We start from the raw sequence: 15,952 nt of genomic DNA, 5'->3' as shown, positions 1-15,952 counted from the left end.
ATTGCTATTTTATAATTTATTTTTTTACCAACCGATAGTAATTAGTTTATTAAAAAATGGTTGCCTACTTTTAAGAAATGTAATTTTTTTTATTAATTAACCCATTAAAAGAAGGTTATATCAACTTTCAAGGAAGGATTTTTTTAATTCTTTAATTAACTTATCAAAAGACGGCGACTACTTTTAAAGTAAAAAATATATATTATTAGTGCTCAATTAACGTGTATTAATTATCAAATAATTGACAATAATTAATCAAATAATGTAAGAGGCAATGCTTTTTATTAGAAACTGTAATAATACGTATGCAAAAATTATAAAATAATTGAAGTTGCAATTACATAATGTATACATAAAAAAAATCTATATGTATACACAAAAATCATTCATAAAAATAAGCGTGTAAATTTTGTTGATGTATACAATAATTGTAGCATGTATACATAAACTTATAATGTATACATAAGAATGTTACCAACAATTATAGGTTATAACTATAATGAATACAAGAATAAAGTTAATATGATAAATGTACAAATTAAATTTTATTCATAAATTGTACATGTGATTTTTGTTATGTATACGGTAACTGAACTATGTATACATTGGTTCGTATTCATTTATGTATTCATTGGTTTGTATTTACCTAATAAATTTGCATACATTTATTCAAATTGAGATTGACATTTATTGGTATACATTGGTTTGTATTCCTCAAAATCAACATTCTAATTTTTTACGAAGATTTTATGAGAACATTTATTACCCATGAAATTGAAAACAAAAATTCCAAATACTATAACCTGGATTTTTGCAAAAAAAAAAAAATTTAAATTTTTTAATTTCACAAATCATGAAATTTCAAAATTAAGTGAAAAAAACACTACATAATTATATATTAAAAGAAGATTTTGGGAGGACCAATGGATAAACATACATCTGATTTGCATAAACAAAGTAAATTAAGGAGAATAAAAAAAAATTAGAAGAGCAACAAATATACACGTGACAAAGATTTTAGAATTAAAATAAAAAAAGGATTAATAACCTAAATTTTCGCAAAAACAAAATTGAAAAAACCTCAATTCCACAAATCATGAAATTCAACAATTAATTGGACAAGCACAAAATTATATATATAATATTAATATTAGAAGTATCCATGAATAAACATATTGTTATATCTGATTTTCATAAACAAAGTGAATTAAGGAGAAGAATAAAAAATTTGGGAGAGAAACAAATATACGTATAAAAAGAATTCTAGAAAGAAAATAAAGGAGAGAAAAAAGAGAAAGAAGTCTATTTTAAAATGGTTGACAAACAAAAAGGAGAGATAAAAAAGGAATAATAAAACAATAAATTTTACCTTTTCAAGAAAAAAAAAAGAAGGGAGCAATCAAACGTGTTTAGAGAAAAATAAGGGGAACAGAAATACATTTTTTAAGAAAAAACAAAATAACTATTGAATGCCAAATAAATAAAAGAAAGTCCTTGTTTTGCCAATAAATTAAAAATGGGCTATTTTTTTGCCAATTTAGTCTATAGGTTGTCATGTTGTGCCATTTATTCTATTTTTTGGCAGAAAACAAGTGGGCTGTTGGAATATGAAGAGGGAATGGAGTGGGCTACAATGGTTTAAGGAAAAAGACCCAAAATGGTCTTGCAATTGATTCTAAAGGGAGGTAAAATTGTGGCTAGATTCGTAATAGAAATATAACCGAATGAATTTCAATTATAACCAAAATGAACTTAGTCGGTAAATTCGGCCGAAAGTTAACTACGACGAACTTATACAAATTAACCAATAAGCTTCTTAATCTTAACGAGATAAAATGATTAACTCAAATAAAAACTAAATAATTCAAAATATAAACTATTATATAACTAAACTAATTGATCAAATATTTAATTAAAACAAAATCTTTTTGAGACGATTTTCAAATATTCATAAAATGTGCATAATTATGCTAAACATATATATATATATTATCTAACAATTATAAATAAATAAAAAAAAAAAGTGACAATACCAGTTAAATTAATTTGCAAACTATATTATATATATTTTTTGAAATTTTATAAAACTAATTATTTTAAATAGTTGGAAATTGAAGAAGCTCGAGATGATTACTTTATATTGTATAGGTCCAAAATTGAATGTCAACACTACTTATATACAATTTGAGATTAGTTAACTAACTATCAGACTAACTATCATTATCACTTAACTACACTATTAGCTAACTAATTAACAACCTGTTAGTCAGCTAACTAATAGTTAGTTACAGCCAACTCAGCCTGCACTATATTCGTCGGTTTGATGAGAAATGCCTAAAATTTGAGTTTTTCCGGTTGATCTGATTAAAAGGCCCTACAATTTGTGTTTTTTCGTTGGTTTGATTCTAAAGGCCTAAGATCTATGTTTTCCGGTTGTTTTGATGAAAAAGCCCTAAAATTTGAGTTTTTTTCCCGTGTTTTAGGTTGTTTGGTTTTAATTCTCGAATCAGTTAATCAGGGAGTGTGAGAAGACCTAAAATTTGAGTTTTTTTCGTACTGATTGTTGTTTTTATGAATTCGCAGATACAGATGTTTGTGAAAACTCTCAATCACCCTAGAGGTGGAAAGTTCTGATACAATCGACAACGTTAAGGCTAAGATCCAGGATAAGGAAGGAATTCCCCCGGATCAGCAAAGGCTTATCTTCGCCGGAAAGCAGTTGGAGGACGGACGTACTCTAGCTGATTACAACATCCAGAAGGAGTCTACCCTCCATTTGGTGCTCCGTCTACGTGGTGGTATGCAGATCTTCGTTAAGACTCGTACGGGTAAGACGATTACCCTTGAGGTCGAAAGCTCAGACACCATTGACAACGTTAAGGCTAAGATCCAGGATAAGGAAGGCATTCCCCCAGACCAGCAGAGGTTGATCTTTGCAGGGAAGCAGTTGGAAGATGGCCGCACCCTAGCTGACTACAACATCCAGAACGAGTCTACCCTCCATTTGGTGCTCCGTCTCCGTGGTGGTATGCAGATCTTCGTTAAGACTCTTACCGGAAAGACCATCACTTTGGAGGTGGAAAGATCCGACACCATTGACAACGTGAAGGCTAAGATCCAAGATAAGGAAGGATTCCCCCAGACCAGCAGAGGTTGATCTTCGCTGGAAAGCAGCTCGAGGATGGCCGCACCCTAGCTGACTACCATCCAGAAGGAGTCTACCCTCCATCTCGTTCTCCGTCTACGTGGTGGTATGCAGATTTTTGTTAAGACCCTCACAGGAAAGACCATCACTTTGGAGGTGGAAAGCTCCGACACCATTGACAACGTTAAGGCTAAGATCCAGGATAAGGAAGGGATTCCCCCAGACCAGCAGAGGCTGATCTTCGCTGGAAAGCAGCTGGACGATGGCCGCACCGTAGCTGACTACAACATCCAGAAGGAGTCTACCCTCCATCTCGTTCTCCGTCTACGTGGTGGTATGCAGATTTTTGTTAAGGCCCTCACAGGAAGGACCATCACTTTGGAGGTGGAAAGTTCCGACACCATTGATAATGTGAAGGCTAAGATCCAGGACAAGGAATGGATTCCCCCAGACCAGCAGAGGTTGATCTTCGCTGGTAAGCAGCTCGAGGATGGCCGCACCCTTGCCGACTACAACATCCAGAAGGAGTCTACCCTTCACCTTGTCCTCCGTCTGCAGATCTTTGTTAAGACCCTTACCGGGAAACCATCACCCTGGAGGTTGAGAACTCCGACACCATTGACAATGTCAAGGCCAAGATCCAAGACAAGGAGGGTATTCCCCCAGACCAGCAGAGGTTGATTTTTGTAGGCAAGCAGCTCGAGGATGGCCGCACTCTGGCTGACTACAACATTCAGAAGGAGTCTACCCTTCACTTGGTGCTGAGGCTGAGGGGAGGAATGCAGATATTTGTGAAGACCTTGACCGGGAAGACAATAACCTTGGAGGTGGAGAGTTCTGACACCATCGGCAATGTGAAAGCTAAGATTCAGGACAAGGAAGGGATCCCACCAGACCAGCAGAGGCTGATCTTCGCTGGTAAGCAGCTTGAGGATGGCCGTACCCTTGCTGGCTACAATATCCAGAAGGAGTCAACTCTGCACCTTGTCCTCCGTCTCTGTGGTGGGTTTTAAGTTGTCGTTGTGTTGCCTGGTTGTGTCTTTTGCCCATTGTGGTGGCTGTGTTTGCATGATGGTCTTGAAGGTTCATCAATGTGTTTTCGCTTTCTGTTCCTTTCTGTTTTTCATTTGTGAATAATAATGGTGTCTTTATGAATATCCTGTTTCTGGTTTCTTTTCTGATTGCAGTTTTGAGTATTTGTTTTTGCTTTCGTCTACTACACCATTTTGCAGTTACTGTTTTCACTAATGCAGTTGATATACTTCCTTCGAGCCATCTAATGTTTGATGATTCAAATAGTATTTATTAAAATTCATACCCGAAGGGAGAAGAGCTCCTGTTCCATTGCCTGTTTGTTTCATGGGTGGCGGAGGGCAACTCCTGGAAAGAAACAAAAGAAAAACCATGATGCAATCTGCATCGCTGATAGACTTAGAAATAATAACGTTGCTGAGCGCTCCCAGCTTGATCTTCTCTCTGTCAATCAATTTGAATCTTTGAACCACGGCAGGCTCATAAGTGAACAAAGATAATCCAAGTAAAATATAATGAACAATACTGTTTCAATGATTATAATCACTTGTTTTAGCAAATCAGCAGTTGTGCATGTCAAATGATCTTGGAGTAGAGAAGAGTTTATGAACCAAAATATCAGTAGTTGGATCAAGAATCTGAGGCAGTTGTACGTATCAATGATCTTCTGCTACTATGATATTAACTATCCGAGTCAAATTGTAGAATTGAAGCCGATTGCTACTTTTTTGCCTTGGGGCATAACATAATATGAAGTCTTCCTCTACTGTCTCAGATCCAACAAATTGAGCTAATAACATTAATCCCAGAATGTAACTGGGTGACAACCAAGAAAGAGAGCTGCAAATACCACTTTGGTTGAAGGAGCTTCCCTGGTAGGGGTTTTGACATATTTTTTGTGAATGTCAAATTTCCATTTTCAAAACTCTACCTAGTCTAATGTCTAACAATGGATCTTACTGGTTTAACTGTCGTGATGTCTACTATCAGGAAGCTTTTGGAATGTTCTCTCCTTTCCTTATACATCAAGTTCCAAGAACCCACCAAATGCAGGTTTGCTTGTTTGATGTACATGGCTGTGAGAAGTGCATCTGATGTTCAGATGATGGTTCATTCTAATGTCTTTTCCTTCAATCAGTTTTCTCAGTCTGACTTAGCTGTTTCATCTGCATGTTTGAATGCTTGTTTACTCATAGTAGTTGTATATTTGTTTCAGAACATATTGGTCATGGTTTCAACTGCGTGAGCCATTATGCTTATTCAAACTAGGAAAGCCTCCGTCTAGAGGGCACTCGAGTTGTTGCTCTGTGTGTGTCAGTCCATTGGTCTAAAGGTATTAATCCTGCTAGTTGAGTTTTATTTTCTATGTTTTGCTAATTGTTATAGGATTTTGTTTATGTGAACTCAGAATTCATCATATGCTCCTTCTTTGCATCAAATAAGGCAAGATAATGTATAGAAGCTTTTTAGGTAACATGTTCTGGAGTATTGTGGCTATTAGATATCTACAGTTCACACTTTACACGTCTTATCTTATGCTTTAGAGAGCTCTAGTATTTACTTGACTGACATCTCGTTCTGATTGATCCATTATTTGCCCACTGTACTTTGTGGACAGTAATGATGTGAATTGTCTAGTACTGGATCTTGGGATGTTCTAAATCTGTGGTTTGCAGTTCATATTGGTCATATTTGTACACGATTTGTTTTGTAGGTGGGTAGTTGATGAGAACAGTGGGCAGTCACCTCCTGTAATTTATGTGGCTCATACTGCTACTGTTTAAACCACACGATGTTTTATGCATCTTATTCTTTTGGTTGCCTCTGAAATGCCAGGTAGTCTACTCTAGTTATAGCATCGTGGCATGGATTAGAGTACTTTGTGAATACTGTTGAAGAGCTCCACTGTCTAGCCTGCAGCACTTGGAAGGTGTCAACCCAGCACCTGGTGCTCCATCTCTGTGGTGATGTTTTGATTTGTGTTGAATCCCTAACTGAGTAGTCCATAATACTGAAGGTTGAAACTGGTTGAAAGTTTCAACACTTGATGGCAACAACGAGATTCAGCACAAGGTGGGAATCTCCCAGACCATGATCTTTGTTGGCAAGCAGCTGAGGATGACATCATCTGTGTGGAGTAGAATACCCACAAGGAGCCCACCCTTCACCCATGTCTTGAGGATGTACATCTCATGCATGCCGAAGGTACATCTGAGACCTTCCTTCTAAGTTTTGCCAGATCAGGGGAAGTTTGTCTTTGCAGTGAAGCAGCTGAAAATGAAAGGATCTCTTTCATGGAAGCGGACCTCTGCCGGAACCATCCAGAAGATATCAACCCTGCATCTTGGCTGCGGTCTCCACAGTGATTTTTTGAACTGTTAATGGTTGTCGCTATTTTCTTGTGTCAGTCGTTTCTGTCCATCTCGTTGTGCGTTGCTTCATGATCTGCCATGTCCAATCGGAACCTAGAATGTATTTTCTCATGGTTCTGTTCATTACGACTTGTGTGATTCTGTGTTGTGGACAAGCAAAAGGATGCATATCTTGAATGTTAAATCTCTGTGTTCTTCTGGTGATGGTGAATTTATCTTGCTCCCTCCTTTAACTACTGTTGCAGCACTACATTACCTATGATGTCACCTAGAAGACAGATGCAAATCTGGTCATTTCTGTTATTGTTAGAAAGTTGTAAGTCACCCCTGGTCCCCTGGTACTTCTATTTGCGTGATTGCTCTTGTTTTTTGTTTTTTTTTTGTGTGTGTGGTTTCAATCAGGTAAGCAGAAGACGATAACCAGGCACAATTTTTTCTTGGGATATAGGAGTTAATGCCAGTTACATTTCGGACAACCTTGATCAATGAGAACTACCAAATCAAAATTTCTGAATCGTGATTAGATATTCTTAGCAGAGCATGACTGATGGTAATATCCCAGTATGAAGTTGATGCCACACTGTTATCCATGATTGGATTGGACCCTGCTGATACTTTTGGACCTTGCTAGGAAGCAAAGTTCTCTGCAATTATTCATGTAGCGTTTATCAATCTGTTGAGGTGCAGCATACCAGGGTCTTCCGTAACAGTTGGAGACGGACAGTTGAACTGTTAACGGAGTGCTACTTTTCGAGGTAGAACTTTGGACCTTTTTTCGCTATCCTTCTTAGTTGAGTTCCATGAAACAATGGCTGTGTGAATTGAAACCAACTCCAGATTACTATTCTCTTCCCGTATATCTCCTTTCAAGTCTTGTTTTCTGTCTGACATCGTTATTCAGTATAGTCTCCTAACAGGCTAATACTCACTCAACGATTCCTCTATTTTTTTTCCTCATTTAGGAGAGAAGAAGACTACATTGACAATGATGAGACAACTGGAATAATTGATAGCTCTATGTACCTCTGTTCTCTTCTTTGGTATCAACTCCTGGGCTAAGATATTTCGTGAACTCAGCAGTACATGAAGTGTGGATGAATTTATGATCAATTTGTTACAAGGCAGACTGCTAATTTTTGAGCTGTCTACTTGAAATAGCAGGGATTGAGCTGGCTACTTCAAGGATCTTAACTACTCTCGACTCAACGCTTAACTGATCCTTGAATTAAAAATTATGGAATTAAGGATCGTGATTTGTGATTGGAAAGATCTCATGATGTTTATGAATGATTTTAGATAGCTAAACATGAGAAAATGACTGAAAGTCAAAATTTGAAGGTGGGTCAGTGACGTGGAGAAGCATTTAAATTTTGGTTTTGAAAACATCTTTTGAGGCAGAACACCTCGTGTCAGTTCCGCGACGCGGAGCTGAAATTTTCAAAACTGGGGACTAGGCGTGTGACACGCGACCACCCTCTAATTTCGTCCGACGAAATTTCTTCTTCGTTTTCCACCCTCAATTCGCCCAAACTCGGTTCTTTTTCTTAAATTGCTTTTAGATACAGATACCCAAAAAATGTACCTAAGAACTTAACTCGAAACGACTTTATAATACGACGTAACAATCTCAGAAACTTCTCAATTCAACCAAATTCAAGAACAACATTCAAACTCAAGAACATCAACTTTCAAACTCTCTAAGGACGAATTCTGTTGAACGAAACATGTTTGGTGCGTGGGTGAATGAACCCAACGCTATGAAAGACTCACATACCTTGTAGGATCAATCCTTGGCGAATCCACAACCAAAATCGATCGTTCTTGGCGAATCTTGTTTTTCATGTTCTCCTTTCTCTTGCGTTCTTTCTCCAAAAGCCCTAACTCTATTTTTCAAAAGCGCAAACTGAACTAACTCAGTTTTGACTTCAATTATTTTACTAAAAATGGATTTAATTAATTGGGTAAGGAAAAAACCAAACTACCGGGCATTTCCTTATACGAACAGCCCAACTTTCAAAGGGCATAACTCACTCATACGAATTCGGAATTGCGCAAACTTGGCGGCGTTGGAAAGATCATTCCAAGAGCTTTCCAACCATATCTGGAATTACACCTAACTCATCTTGAGCTAGGAGTTATGGCCGTTTGAATTTGACCAAAAACTCACTTTAACACACTTGCCAAATTTTCAGATTTTTAAATTCTTTCCAAAAATAACTATTTCCAATTTCTAAACTTCCTTCTAGTTTCTAGTTGTGGATGTTACAATATCTCCCCCTTGGAATCATTAATCCTCGAATGAGATTACTCTTACTAGGATAAGGGTGGTAAGTTGAAACGAGGCTCTTGTTGTCCACTGATTTCATTTTTATCTTTTTGCTCTCGTTGGACGTTGAAAAGTTTTTTTTATTTTTTTTCATAATGGAAGTCAATTTCGTTTTATCTTGTATGATATGCATTAAAATAATAGGATTGTCACGATATCATTTTTTTTCTTTGTCAAACACAAAAACTAATTTTCAAAAAGGTTTGGTGTGGAACTCTTGCCATCTTTTTTTTTTTTTTTTTGGTTAGAAAAAAAAAACTAATAACTCTTGCCATCTCAACATCTGTTGAGCTCAAATGGCCTCGAAGTCGAATAACATGTTTCTGTCCAGGGCAGATCCAAAGTTTTCGCTACGGGTGAACAAAACTAATAACTTTTTGCTAATACTTGTGTATTAAAAAATTCACTAATATTTAATTGTAAACCCAAATAAATATGAGGTTATTATAAAAACTAATAAATTCAAATTTTGGATCCACGCATTCGTATTCAGTGTAAAAGCAAAGTTCGAATACTATCTATATAAGTATAACTGTATAACCCATAAATCGTAATAGTAAATGTTAGACAAGCATTTGTGCCTTCTAATTAATGTGAGATTAATAAAGGTAACAAGTGTATTTTTCTCTCAACGAATGGAAACAAAAGTGATCGTGTCCAAGTTGATACCTTGCATGTAAGTGCTATTTAGATTGCATCCGTATCTCCTCATTTTAAGAAAAAATACACATAGAAAACTTCTAATGTTTTATTTTTAGTTGGTATAATATTACTAGTTTGAAATGAGCTCAAGTGTCACCAATAACTCTGCTTGCTTAGAGTTTAGGCATAGTACCAAAGTTTGTACTTGGATATCGATATAATCCATACTCATTCTGCTTCTCTCAGATGGTTGGTCATGTTAGCTAGGATCGAAAATAATTAGGTTTTATGCAGAGGCAAACCTAGAATTTGAAGACTTTGGGTGCACCAAATATGAAAATGGGTCAACATAAAATGGGTAATAATTCAGCCCGTCCATATTTGATATGGGTAACAATGGATTGGGTAACAAATGAATTGGGTAAAATACTAGTTTACCCATATTTTACCCATATTTTCATTAGTAAATAGTACTCTACTTAAGAATTCAACATGGAGAAAATATTTTAGTTTTTTTTAGATGAAATATGTTGAAAATGCTTCATTTAGTTTTATTGTATCATAAAAGTAAATAAGAAAAATCCTATAAGTTTTCAATATAAAATAAATTCATGTTTTCCTCAAAAACAAGTAGATTTTTGACTTATTTTCTCATGTTTGATTGGTGAGTAGAAAATGGCTGGTAGGGGGGTGGGTCAATGGCAGGGATGAAAAAATTAAATTTTAAAGTTGAAAACATTTTTTAAAAACAAACTTAAAATTATTTTTTTGGGGGGTAGGTGGTCAAGGGTAGAGGTGAAAAAATGAAATTTTAAAGTTCAAAATATTTTTTAAAAATAAAATAAAATTTTTTTTTGGGGGTGGTGGCTGGTAAGGGTGGGGGGGTTGTCGAGGGTAGGGGTGAAAATGGTTTCCTTCGTACCAGACACACCCTAAAACATGTTTAAAGCACTTTAAGCAATGTCAATACTAGTACATGATTTGCTTATTTTACACTATGATTTATTATCCAATATAAATTAAACAAATAAAAAAATATAATTATAATTAACAAAAGAAATGTACATTTAAAATAGATATATTTGGAGGGCCAAAGACTTCACATTTTCAATTATAGAGAAAAATAATTAGTTTTATAGAAGAACATAAAAAGGAAGAGAAGTTGTAATAAATTTGGTAATATCATGAATTTTGAGTGAATAAAAATTAGAAGCTTAACTCATTTGGTTAATCCATATTTTTATGGGTTAAATATGGGTATCAACCCATATATTATCCATGTAAAAAGTCACTCACCCAACCCATTAAATATGGACGGGTTATCAAAATATGGGCTGCCGGGGCATAACGTATTAGTGTCTACTAGAGTTCAAAATTGTCACACATTTTATTTTATTTTTGCCCTAACAGCTGACTTAAGTTTAACAATTTTTCTTAAGATGTGCATTCTTATATTAGTGCATTCAACACAGCAACTATAGTCTCTTGTGTGCAAAATTTCCCAAAAAGTCCTGTGGTTGGGATTTGCTGGCTTAGGTGGTGCTATTTTAACTCAGATATATATATGCAGTAATCCATTCCCCGAATCACACTTCACTTGTATTCATTGTGGAGGCGGTGGTGGTGGTGGAGACATATCGGATTTTGCAAATCCCACCCATGCAACAATGCCAGCGGCTAGTATGACCCAATAGAAAATGTCATAATTGATATTAATGCTCTCCTTTTTTGAAATCTGCAATGCAAAAAAAGACATATAGGTGAATCAGCAATAATATTTTGATAGATCGAAAATGAATCTGACAAAACCACCAGATTTTTCACAGAGCTTCAGTACCAGTCTTGAGAGGACTTTAACTTTCAAATTTCCAGGGAGGATAAAGTAAACGTAACATTTAAAGGCGTACAAAATCAAAGAACAAAAATTAGACTCTGTGATGAAGGCATCACGACTTATTATTCTAAACAACAATTTAAATGGAAAAAAAAAATCAAGACACGTCAATTAGTAAGGATTATACTGAACACAGAAGATAAGATATAGCTCCTATCAAGAGATAAGGGGTGAGAACTAAAGACTAAAGAGATTCGTTTGTGCTTGTCGATGTTGAAGGTTCTGCTGCCATAGTTTGTTGCATGGGGCCATGCCTGTGCAATTCTTGAGCCTAATTATACTGTAGAAGAACATAAATCGAGACTCCCAACCATAAAATGAGACATTTCATGAGTAAAGATATCACAAATTTGACAAAATAAAACAAACTAAACAATCGAAAATTTCCACAAGCTGCACCACCTAGTCAGGATATTTCTAAAAGACCAATCCCAGGCGTGTGGGAGGTTTTGTTGAGTCTCACATTGAATGTGGGAGGATTGAGCAACCCCCACCACTCAAGCTAGTTTTTGGGTTTGAGATAGACCCAAGAACCATTTTCTTATCATATCCAGACCCTTGTGAGAGGTTGACTATGGATGGATTCAAGAGAGGAACAAATAGTGCAAAGAAGAAGAAGTATAAGGAAGAGGTGATTAGAAAGAGCATGACGAGGTTACAATTACCGAGAAAACAGCCTTAGCTAGGAGGTTATGAAGGACGCGAATTAGGGTAGAAAGTTAATAAATAGTTGGGTGTCATCTTGTTTTTCCTTACATACTAGTTAATTATAGTATTACTCTTGTAGTTTCTTGTCTTTCTATTTCTGCTACTACATGTTTCTTGTACTTCAATTATCATAGTATTTTGTTGTAGTTACTACACCTTTTCAGAGTGGTTTGTCATGCTCTATATAGTATTTTTCCATGGCTTGTCCACTTCGTCATTTTTTTCAATCTACTTTAAATTGCTTTTCCATGAGTCAAGGGTCTTAACAAAAACCATCTTTGTACTTCCAAAGATAGGGTAATGCCTACGTGCAATCTACCCTTTCCACTGAATATTATGTTGTTGTAGGTTATCTAATACTCCCTCCGCTCCATATTTATGGTATTTTAAGCCTGGACACACCCCTTTAAGAAGTCACTTACTCATAGAGATAAGAAGTGATTGCACCTTGATTAAATAATTTTACTTTAATATGATTCTTGGTTAGATAAAAATTCACTTATTTAAGTGTAAATTTGGAAAAGAACTATTAATAACTTCTTGATTATGTTAAAACTATCTATTTTGGACTAAATGTAAAAGCTAAAAATACTATAATATGGATAGGAGCAAGTAAGGGGCAAGAAAAGATACACAAAAAATTACTACAATATCAATATACACCAATTACAAAGGACCACGTAGGAATGAAACTTGAAAAAAAAGAATTGAGTGCGAAAATTGGGAATAAGCGAGGAAAAGGCAATGGCACACAACCACGTGTAGCAGTTTGATATCATTCATTTGGAATACCTAAATACAACATAAAGATGCAAAGCATTAAACATATCGAGACTTCGCTAAAAGAACAACAAAAGTTTCACCTTAGCAGCAGCATCCAAAGATTTGCGGTAAAGGTCATTTGAGGGATCCTGCATTCAGAGTAACAAAAATCTAAGCTACTTGCAACAGTAAAGCACACATACATTTGGAATGTCTGTTGAGAAAGATATACCGCATCAGATGCCTGCTTAAAGAACATAGTTGCTTTTTCAAAGTAAAGAGCAGCTGCATCCATATCAGTAGTTAATAAACCATATGAAGTATAGGCATTTCCCAAACACCAAAGCACATCATGCTTCTTTTTAGGTTTCAAAGTCAATGCCTTCTCCAACCTTGAGATTGCATCTGCCAAGTTAATTCCCAAATAAACGACAACAAATACACACTTCATCAGCCTCTTAGAATTTCAAAAACTCAAAGAACAAGAACAGCAAACAAAAGAAAGAACATTTTTTTGGCTGAAGAAACACACTATAGGTTCGATCCTAAAAAATCTAATTTATAACAAACTATTTAATCAAGTCCCAAAATTCAAGCAACTCAATACCAGAAATCATTTGTTTCGATTCGACTCCATGCTCGAACCGTGCTAGATTCAGCAATGCACGTCCCCACCTCGCCAAGTTCTGCATTCAACATCACATAACAAAAACAACAAACTCGTTTATTCAACAAAGCATCGAAGTTCAAATTAAACGCAAAAAACATCAAATAGCTGAAATCCAATTAGAACGATAAAACAGAAACGATAAATGAAGAGAAAGAGGAGATACTGACATCACCATCACGCGGATTCTGAGGATAAGAGGTTTCAGCACTCTTCCGAGCGCGTTCGAGGGAGAGGAGCATCTCCATTGCTGAGGTGCTTCGATTCGATTTTAGGGTTCTAGTTAAATTCGATTTTAGGGTTCTAGTTAAATAGTGGTCGACACGTCATTAGTTTGAGAAAATATTGTGGGCTTTTTTTTGAATTCTGGGCTTTTAGTAAATCGTAATCTATTCTATTGGGCTACGAAGAAATTTAAGCGAAAATGCCATATATAGCCCATTTCAGGACTACTAATCAATAAGAGCTGAAATATCTCTCTTTAGGCAACTACTACACTCCTGATGAAATTATATCGACTTTTATCCATTATTTGGATTTAACTTCATGACACATTAGATAGTTTAGGCCTAACCCATCTGTAGCCACCTAAATAATAACAAAATTTGATAAATTGCTAAAAAAAAAAAGCCATATGCTAGTCTACTTTATTTCCTAACATATAAAATTTTGCACCAACACACTAATATAAAACTAATAATTGTGGAAGTTTCTAAAGATGTGATTTGTTTTGGGAGAATCTACAAAATCACACTAATGCTTTTATTTAATAACTATAATGAAAGAATAACCAAAATTCAATATGAAATAATATAATTATTTCTAAAATTATAATAAGGCATTTATCTTGGAAAATATAAAATTGTTGTATTTCAACTGACATTTTAACTATGTATAACTTTACAATAAATAAATAAAAAGTAATAAAAATTGGTATATCGCTGATGATAACGCATTCTTCACACTTGTAAGAATTTCCAAAATTCAATATAAAATTAGTATTATTGTTTCTAGAAAGGATAAGCTGGTTATTTACCCCACAAAAAATAAATCTATTACGTTTAAGTTCAAATTATAATTATGTACAAGCCTGCAATAAATAATAAAAATAACAAAATTTGATAAATTGCTAAAAAAAAAAATGCCACATGCTAGTCTACTTTATTTCCTAACATATAATTTTTTGCACCAACACACTTTATAAAACTAATAATTGTGGGAAAAAAATAAAAAGAACGAACATTTATTGTTTGAAAAAAAGAGCAAATCAATAATAGATAATAATGAAAATTTAGAAGAAAACCATGGAATGAAAAGGGAAGAATGTTATGCCATATGACTTTCTTTAGTATTTATAGTACTCAAAGAATTAGTAACATAACATTAAAAAAAAAACTAACGGATTTGAGTAATTATAAATAAATGAGTATTAAGTGTAGTAATTAATTATGCCTAATTGAATTATTACCGTAAACAACTTAAAATCAGAAATGAAGGGATACTGCAACGTGGGCTGTAAGTTTTAATTGGACTTTTACTGCATTTGGTTGACATGCTTAACTGAACTTTATGAGGTTTAGGAGTTATCCTTTAATTAATAACATAAATTAACCAAAATATGCAATAAAAATTCAGAAAAAATATCAAAAAAAAATTGAAAAAAGATAAATACAAATGTTGTCCATAGAAAGATGCCACATCACCTTTTCTATATTTAGCTTTATATTTATATATAGATTTGGATTTAACTTCATGACATTTTAGATAGTTTAGGCCTAACCCATCGATAACCACCTAAAGTTGGCACAAATTTTCACTTAGACACCTTAACTAGACTTTGTTCATTCTAGACACCTCATTTGATGTGATTTTGTAGATAATCTTTTTACCATGAAAGTGCTCATACAATAAATACTTTTTCCATCCCAATTTATTTATTTTACTTTTTCTTTTAATTCAATCTATCAATCCTTCAACTTTTTGTGACAAGTTAAGATTATAATATATGATATTTTAACATATGAAAATCAGAATAGACAAATCAAAATGAAAAAAATAAAAATAAAATCAAGTGTGGTTCAAATAAAGAGGTTATGTATGTAGTGTCAATTTTTCTGTGGGAATTCATAGACATGTGAACACCAAAAATAAAACGGAAGAAAGAAGATAGAAAATGCGTTACAAGACCCACGTGGAATGCCTACACGGTTATATTTACTTTTCTATTAAAAGATTTCTCCTAATTTAATTATTACACACATTCAATTTAACCCATAAAGTCAATTCCTAATGCTTATTTAGTAATTCCTGTTGCGACTTGGATATACATATGGAATATGTCCTTCTACCCAACCTGTCCTTCCCATCACCATTATCATGAACTCGAAAAAGAGGAAAACAGAGT

At 34.6% G+C, this 15,952-nt stretch overlaps 1 protein-coding gene and 1 pseudogene across 1 annotated transcript; one reads left to right on the top strand and one right to left on the bottom strand.

Moving 5' to 3' along the window:
- Positions 1–2,574: 2,574 nt before the first annotated feature.
- Positions 2,575–4,981, top strand: LOC102588667 (polyubiquitin-like; annotated as a pseudogene).
- Positions 4,982–10,932: 5,951 nt separating this feature from the next.
- Positions 10,933–13,874, bottom strand: LOC102588994 (mitochondrial import receptor subunit TOM20-like). Its single transcript, XM_006346001.2, has 5 exons — positions 13,719–13,874; positions 13,489–13,567; positions 13,114–13,286; positions 12,983–13,030; positions 10,933–11,252 (listed from the first exon to the last, which is right to left on the bottom strand). The coding sequence occupies exons 1-5, from the start codon at positions 13,794–13,796 to the stop codon at positions 11,121–11,123; spliced, it is 510 nt and encodes a 169-aa protein (XP_006346063.1). The 5' UTR covers positions 13,797–13,874; the 3' UTR covers positions 10,933–11,120.
- Positions 13,875–15,952: the final 2,078 nt, after the last annotated feature.

This window comes from Solanum tuberosum, unplaced genomic scaffold, assembly GCF_000226075.1.
Source record: "Solanum tuberosum cultivar DM 1-3 516 R44 unplaced genomic scaffold, SolTub_3.0 scf00076, whole genome shotgun sequence".
Lineage (NCBI taxonomy): Eukaryota > Viridiplantae > Streptophyta > Magnoliopsida > Solanales > Solanaceae > Solanum > Solanum tuberosum.
Note: the sequence above shows the minus strand (reverse complement) of the source record. Positions and strands in the feature narration are given on the sequence as shown.

Excerpts from the sequence above, each read along its gene's own strand:
- LOC102588994 (XM_006346001.2), bottom strand. The coding sequence starts at position 13,796 with ATGGAGATGCTCCTCTCCCTCGAACGCGCTCGGAAGAGTGCTGAAACC. Across the intron at positions 13,568-13,718 it reads AGAATCCGCGTGATGGTGAT|AACTTGGCGAGGTGGGGACG; the intron begins GTCAGTATCTCC and ends TGTTGAATGCAG. Across the intron at positions 13,031-13,113 it reads TTAAGCAGGCATCTGATGCG|GATCCCTCAAATGACCTTTA; the intron begins GTATATCTTTCT and ends CTCTGAATGCAG.